This window comes from Branchiostoma belcheri, unplaced genomic scaffold, assembly GCF_001625305.1.
Source record: "Branchiostoma belcheri isolate BF01 breed outbred unplaced genomic scaffold, Haploidv18h27 scaffold156, whole genome shotgun sequence".
NCBI lineage: Eukaryota > Metazoa > Chordata > Leptocardii > Amphioxiformes > Branchiostomatidae > Branchiostoma > Branchiostoma belcheri.
In genome coordinates this window covers 505,438-513,005 of record NW_017803002.1, presented here as the reverse complement: position 1 = coordinate 513,005, position 7,568 = coordinate 505,438, and the positions used below count along the sequence as shown (strand labels likewise).

General features: G+C 39.9%; 1 protein-coding gene across 1 annotated transcript in view; it reads left to right on the top strand.

Annotated features, from left to right (window-relative positions):
• Positions 1-3,570: 3,570 nt before the first annotated feature.
• Positions 3,571-7,568, top strand: part of LOC109465671 (peroxisomal bifunctional enzyme-like) — a 26,989-nt gene continuing 22,991 nt past the window's right edge. The window contains exon 1 of the mRNA XM_019763053.1: positions 3,571-3,745. Coding sequence (XP_019618612.1) covers positions 3,571-3,745 — 175 coding nt within the window. The remainder of the gene's footprint in view (positions 3,746-7,568) is intronic.

The window sequence follows — 7,568 nt, the reverse complement described above, 5'->3', positions numbered from 1 at the left end:
GTTGCCCTGTTGAGGATAATTAGGTGATAATTGCTGCTAAATTATGCATATTCCAGCAACACACGGAGCGGTGCACGGACATTTCCTGCCGTTTACAGGGATTTAAAGGCGACGTGTCCAGGCATTTAACGTCCCGTACACGGCCTGCACACAAAAATTGGTTCATTTCCTTGAATTTCCAGGACATGTACGGGACTGGACACTATACGTGTGCAGGTTGGAAACCCCCGGGTTCTACCGGAAACCTAAAATATCCGGGAAAGTGTGCGACAATTTCTCACACGGAAACTAGGGATTTCATCCGGTGAATATTCATTACCACATTCATTATGTACATGTATCTGACATTCTTTGAATGGAAACAAGTTTTACAGTAAACTTAAAACTATCATACGATGTAACCAACAAGCCATTATCATGGTTAAAGAATACAGATCATATCACATTCCAAACATTCAGCAAACCCTGCAGCTTTGGCATTATAGCATTGGCACAGTCACAGTCTTTGGAAACCTGAAAAAAACAGGAAAGACCTTTCTTAGTTTGCATTGCATGCAGGGGCTGAAGACAACAAAGTCAAAAGAGGATGCTAAAAATAGGATTGAATTACTTCAAGTTTACTCAACAATTGAAAATAATATAATTATAATGTAGTAAAACACTGTACTCTACAATATACCAGAGATACAATTTAGAAATCAACCCCAATGGAATTGTAGCAAATAAGCTATGAAGTCTAAAAACAATGTCAACAGATTTTTCTTCTTGGTGGGAGGGGGGCGCACTTACCTTATATAAGTTTGGTTCCATCCTTTTTTCGTTCCAAAGTTGGTTTCTTCTGCAAGCCGACACGATCACCATGGCTTCACATGCTCACAAGGTCCTTTTTACCTTGATTTTGACTTCAAATCCGACGATATGAATCAATATCTGACTAAAAAGATGTAACCAGCACAGAGCACTGCCCCCACATCTGACTTCACCCCAGCTTCTGTTCAAAAATCCCTAACTGCATTCTGGGATTTGAATTAACCAATCAGGAGCTCACAAGAGATCACATGACAGTTATGGCTAGAATGTTAAGAAAAAAATTCTTACATTATCTTGAACATTACCAGGGAAAAAACTCATCTTTCTTGAACTTTCTCGATAAGGAAAACAAAAACGTTAAAGAACTTTAAGTATTTTTTGCTTTCAGGTTTTAAATTTGATTTCTAATTCAACCATTTTTTTGTCTAAAAAGAAAGCAAAGACACAGATTCTTGTATTTTCTTGAACATAACCTGACCAAGAAAAACAAGAATCATTTTCTTGAACTATCTAGATAAGTAAAACTATGCTAGTTACAAGTATAGAATTATTCAAAGTCAAGAAAGTAAAGAAACTAATTCTTGTCTCTGACATTACTAAAAGAATCTAGAATCAGATTGCTCAACTTTCTAAATTACAAAAAACAAGAACAAATTCTTAATACCCCAAAAATATGCACAACTGTGTGTCGGAAATGGACATGGGCACGAGAGACGACTACTGCAGTTAAAAAGCATAATAGGCCATTACTCTTTGTGGGCAGTTTATAGCACCAAGAGTTGAATACCTAGAGAGACAATTGGCTCTGAACTGTACCATGCGCAAAGCAGCGCCAAGAGACCACATCTTGCGTGATACTAGTATTAGACGTTAAACAAGGACGACAACATCAACAAGCAGTATCGGATCGTACGTACCTAAATGTAAATGCTTATAAATAACTAGTATGTCTGTCAATATAGCATTATATTTCATAGTTATATTTTCAAAGAAGATAATTGTACAGTACGAATCAGTGTTTATTTTATATTTTGTAGAAAACGGTATAAGGGCGGCGTTTTTTTAGTAACATGTAGTCTAAGTCTCATCGAGGATTTTGGCTTATCGGCGTTCTTCCAAATCTTGCCTGACCTTGGCCGGTCAAGGGTAACCTCGTGACCGCCGCTATCTGAGTATTTTTACGTTTTGATCACAACTGAATTACACAGAGAGTTAGAAACCATGTTGTTCTGTATGTGTGTACCAGGGCAGAAAATGATCATGATACCTTGTACCCATGCTATGTATTGTTAGAATGTGTGAAATAAGAACAATTGAGGAGTGCGCATATAAATAGAACAGTTGGCAGGAAACATTCGCAGGGGGCAAACAGCAAGGTAAACATTCCTATGGCCGGCCCACAAAAGTGTCAACCAATCATAGACAGTTGCCAATGGTAACAAGTGTGATTGGCATCTTATTTTCATCAATATCAATTAGCTACGAGTGGGGATTTTCAGGGCCGTTTTGAACCACCGTGAAATGTGATCACGAGTACATTACAGTTGCTTGAGTAGCTGTTACTAGTAAGTTGGCAATTATATTTAATTTAAAAGTTGTTTCATATCTGAAAAGAATGATATTGAGGATTTTTCAATGCACAATTACTAATAGTATTTAGTACAGCTAGGAATTGTTTCACCTTTCTTACAGTGTCTATCCTAGACCTTCCTTCTGACTGGAGTTCTGCTTCTCACCGCTAGATGTAGCAATTGTTTGTGAAAATATAAGGCTATGCACCTCCTTCAAACCGTCTTCAAAACAATACACCAACAAGTACCCGAATACTTACACATGTTCTGTAGAACATCCCATATCTACCAAACTAGGCACAACTCAAACTTATCTTTAAAACCTAAAAAAAAAATCCTAAAGTCTGATTAGAATCTGGCCGAAGAAAGATTGCGTATAGGGGAGCATTTGCCTGGAACGGCCTACCTGCCACAGTTAGAGTGGCCACGTCTTACCCGTCGATTAGAAAGGTTCTGAAACAACACTGCTGACCTCTGACCTCCTTACCTTGGCCTGGCTTAACGACACTGATTTACGATTAACGATTCTGTTTTGACGCTTGGTTGTTCTGTAACTTTATGTATTGTTTAATGTGTTGGTTTTATTGTTTTCATGTGTAACTTGGTGTCACGTACAGGGCATTCCTGAAAAGCAGTGTTTTTAAATAGCACTGAGGTCTCTACCCTGTTTAAATAAAACAGAAATAAATAAATAAATAAATATCGAGGTGGTGCAAAAGAAAATCCGTTGGTTTGGCATAAAAATAACAAGACTGGCAATGAAAACATACATTGCCATGGCGACGGTGGTTGCTACTATGGTTATTGTTTGCATGGCACTGCCATCATTTTATGATTTTGAGGAAGACTTGGTACCTGTTAAGTCTAGACAGATACATATTTAAGAGCAATAAATAAATACATTGCACTCCTCCCCTGAGTGTATAGTGAACGGGCCCCAGGGTCACAGAAGGAATTCGAAGGGCCATCGAGGGAAGAGAGGTCTTCCTAAGTCTTTCCAGGAATGTGGGCATAAATTAATGTGGTCAGAGACATTCCTGTGGACATTCCATTCCTGTGGACAAAATGCCTGTACCATTCCTAGAATCCTTGCAAACTGCGCACAATACTGTACCATTAGGCTCCTCTCTGAGACGTCGCTAAAAACGAAAAATTCGAATAACCGTCATTTCTTTCGTCATTTGCAGGTATGGCTGAATACTCCACATATGGGTCTGTAGCGGTACTGCAGGTGAACAACCCTCCGCTGAACACCTTCACCCGCCATGTGCTACAGGCTCTGGTCAGCGGCCTGGAGAGGGCTCAGCGGGATCCGGCCGTTCGTAGTATCGTCATCGCGGGGAAAGGGCCTACATTCCCTGCAGGTAAGGCCACACCGACTTAATTTTTTTTAAATTCAGAATCACAATGAAGGTTACAAATGAAAAGACATGAACTAAGTGACTGTGAACTCAAGTTAGGTAAAAATTATATTCTCGCAGCCACTTTTACACTGAAAGAAAAATATTTTACAAGACATTTAAAAATACATGAGACTTAGCGTGAGTAACAAACCTCCCGTCCCAGAAGACATATACAGTTAAAAGTGTTTTGTTTCTTTTATATAATATTGTGCGGCTAACATAATTATTCAATTGATATCATACGAATAAAGAAAACTACCGCGGAGAACTAAATGTTATTTAGAATTTAATTTTAGATCTTAATTTTATGGATGACATCCCCGCGCGCATTGATTTTCGCCTGTTCTTAAAAAAAAATCACCGAGGCTCTGGTCTGGCTCTAAGCCTGGGTAGTCCATGGTAGTTAGCAACAATACGGAGCTCGAGCCAGGCACCCAGGCTACCGAAGCTCCACAACTCAAGAACTCAGTACATACCGTACAGTGCCGATTCATAAATTCCGCAAAAAGCCAGACAAAACTGTCATCAGCAATGACATAATGGAAATTTTGAATTGCATCCGATTCAATGCATGCTCCTTTCACCACATTTCGAAATTTCATTGAAAAAACTCAAGTCAGTACCTTCAACCATGAGGAATATCTATATAATTGTCATTGGATTCCTACATAGCCTAACTAAATCGCGCTCCTGGCGGCCGGCCTTCCGAAGGTTGCCGCCCCTTGGGGGTCTAATTAACTCCCGGCCGAGAGCTTGTAAACACAGGCTAGATTCCTACACATAATAATCAGTAAAAAAGTCTTGTGGTAGCTTTCTTTCACTCAGCTTTTAGTCAAATAAAACAAACTGTCCTCATAGCAGTCATATACAGTTGTCAAATTGCCACACACTTCATAGACCTACAACAGCATCAGGGACATGTATAGTGAGAGATTCCTAATTACAATATCTACTACCTTACAGAAGTACAGGAAGAATCATCAAACCCTGGACCAAGTCAGCCAGCTGCTAGGAAGAGGCCACGCCCTGGACCAAGTCAGCCAGCTGCTAGGAAGAGGCCACGCCCTGGACCAAGTCAGCCAGCTGCAAGGAAGAGGCCACGCCCTGGACCAAGTCAGCCAGCTGCGACGAAGAGGCCATGCCCTGGACCAAGTCAGCCAGCTGTGACAAAGAGGCCACGCCCTGGACCAAGTCAGCCAGCTGTGACGAAGAGGCCACACCTCACCCCACAGTGCCATCGTCCATTCACTTTAAAGTTCAAAACAAAGCAAATAACGAGGTGCCGGGGATGCCTGGGAACAATCGCCCATGACCCTCCCCCAGCCAACCTGGTAGTAGGGCATTACAATAGCTACCCGTACTTTGACCAAACAAAGGGTGGAATACAACCTGGGTGGAAACAAGGCTACTTTCACACAAATTTTTCTTGTCTGAAAGCAAAGAATCCAGACTTTCAGCGAGATGAGGTTGTTGTGCCACTGGATATGATGAAAGACCTTACACCAGAACATGTACAATATTGCGAAAGACATGGAATACACCTGAATATGCATGGCTCTTGATCCTTTTATTTCTCTGTACTTAAATCCGTATGCTAGGCCTGGACCCTTTTGACCCTTTTTTTACTTTTTGTTACTACAGTAGCTGACTGGCTACATCTAATTGTGTTGTGGGATTGTTACCACTGTTCTAGGAAAGTAGCTGGTCCGGGAGTCTAGCTGACTCTATTTTTCGGAGAGGAAGTCTCCTAGCCGTGTTTGTGTTCAATCTAAGGTGCACAGAATGTAGTAGACGGATTTGTTTTTTATAATAAAGAAAGTTTATTGCAAATACTTGCCCGAGTGCTAATTGCAGTTACAAACAACATAGAAAGAAAATACAGTGGTATGTGAGACTATATCTACTTCTAACATTATACTATATTCTACAACATGACATGACACTGGGTTTGACTTCTTCTTTTTAGGCAATGGAAGACGAATTTACCCACTTCTTCTATAATATGTGGGTTCTTTGATTTTAGTAGTAAAATTGTTTTTTTGTGGTAAGGAATGGTGGGGAAGTAAGGCAGCATTTTGGACACGGTGGTAAATAATTGATTTCTGATGTCGTCATAAAATGGACAGAGATGAAATGAATTTCGTCTTCCACTGCATTTGAGGAGCAATATTTACAAATTCTCTCCGACACAGGTAGTTTCATATATCGCCCTTTTTCGATTTCCAAGGAGTGGGCACTGATTCTAATTTTACTAATAGCGGAGCGCTGATCGAAGTCACAATGTTCTAGGTATTGTTCTAAACAGTATTCAGTTTTACATTTTCTATAGAATCTCAGTTTACCGGTATTAACAGACAAACTATGGAAGGAATGTACATGTCTGAAAGCCTTGTCCTTAATACTTTGTACATATGTTGAGGATCGCAGGTTGTACTATCAATATGCAGTAGGTAGGAATATCCTACAGTGATCGAGGATCTCCTTCACTCGCTGTAACAATGTCCGTCTACGACTATATGACAGGGAATTACGTTGTAACAGGAGTGCATCAACTTGCAGAGGGTGTGTATCGGTATTAAGTTGTGTCAAGTGTGTCCAGAATTTAACAGTACGCAGGGATATATCTAAATCTAACGGGAGTCTTCCTAGTTCTGCCCTAGCAGCTACATTACTACAATTTCTATGCACTCCAAGTACATTCTTGCAGAAACGATTATGGGAACTTTCGATTGGTGAGGTCTCGTTTACAGGTTCTTTTCCCCAGATTTCACACCCATACAGAAGTATTGGTTTGATACAAGCGTCAAATATTCTGAGCAGGCACTTCGGAGAGGCAGATGAACGTTGTAAAGATTTGAGACTAAACATGGCTTTCCTTGCTTTGAGTGAGAGCTGTTTTTTGCAAGAGAGAAGCTACCGGATGAGGTAATATTCAGGCCCAAGTAGCAGTAGGACTGGACTGTGTCCACTTTGTCCTGTCCAAACATAAAACTTTGGTGGGGAAAGACCGGCCAGATTTGTTGAAAATAATGACTTTCGTTTTCTTTAAATTAACTTGAAGTTTCCATTTGGCACAGAAGTCTTTCAATCTATTTAGAGCGTTTTGCAGTCCTTTATCGGACTCGGGAAAATAATACAACGTCATCTGCGTATAACAGACACGATACAAATAAACTATGCAGAGAGGGCGGTGAGCATTCAATACACTCAGTTGTAGTGGAGCTAAACCAAGCGTGATGTCTGAAAGCGTGTTGCACTATAGTTGTGCACCAACGTTCCGCCAATACAAACCTAGGTGCCTGAAACTATTTCTATACTGACTGTACATTCAAGTCAAATTGTTAGTTTTGTAACTGCAGCTATTACTGGTTGTTAGTTTGGAATTGATAATGTTCTACAGTATCAATTAAAAGTGTTTTGTCCCACCTTAAGCAATCTTGAATGTAACTACTAAGATAACGTTACATCTTAAATATACGCGTTTTAACACCATTCTTCACAAATCTTTACGAATGCTTTTTGTGCATACTTTAAGGAACAAACTGAAGTCAACAAAATTCAGAATTGAAGTCGGTACAGGAATAGATACATTATAATTCTGTTATACCCTTCCTTAATATATGCGGCTCAGCCTTCTTCAATCTCCTGATATGCAAGATGTCAGGTTCTGAATCAACTCCAAAATGCTCAATAAAAGATATATTTTCTTCCTAGTTGTTCCCTGTAACTCAAAATGATCTGTTGGTGTCTCAAATTTATCAGGTTTACAGTAAGTGAAGTGATG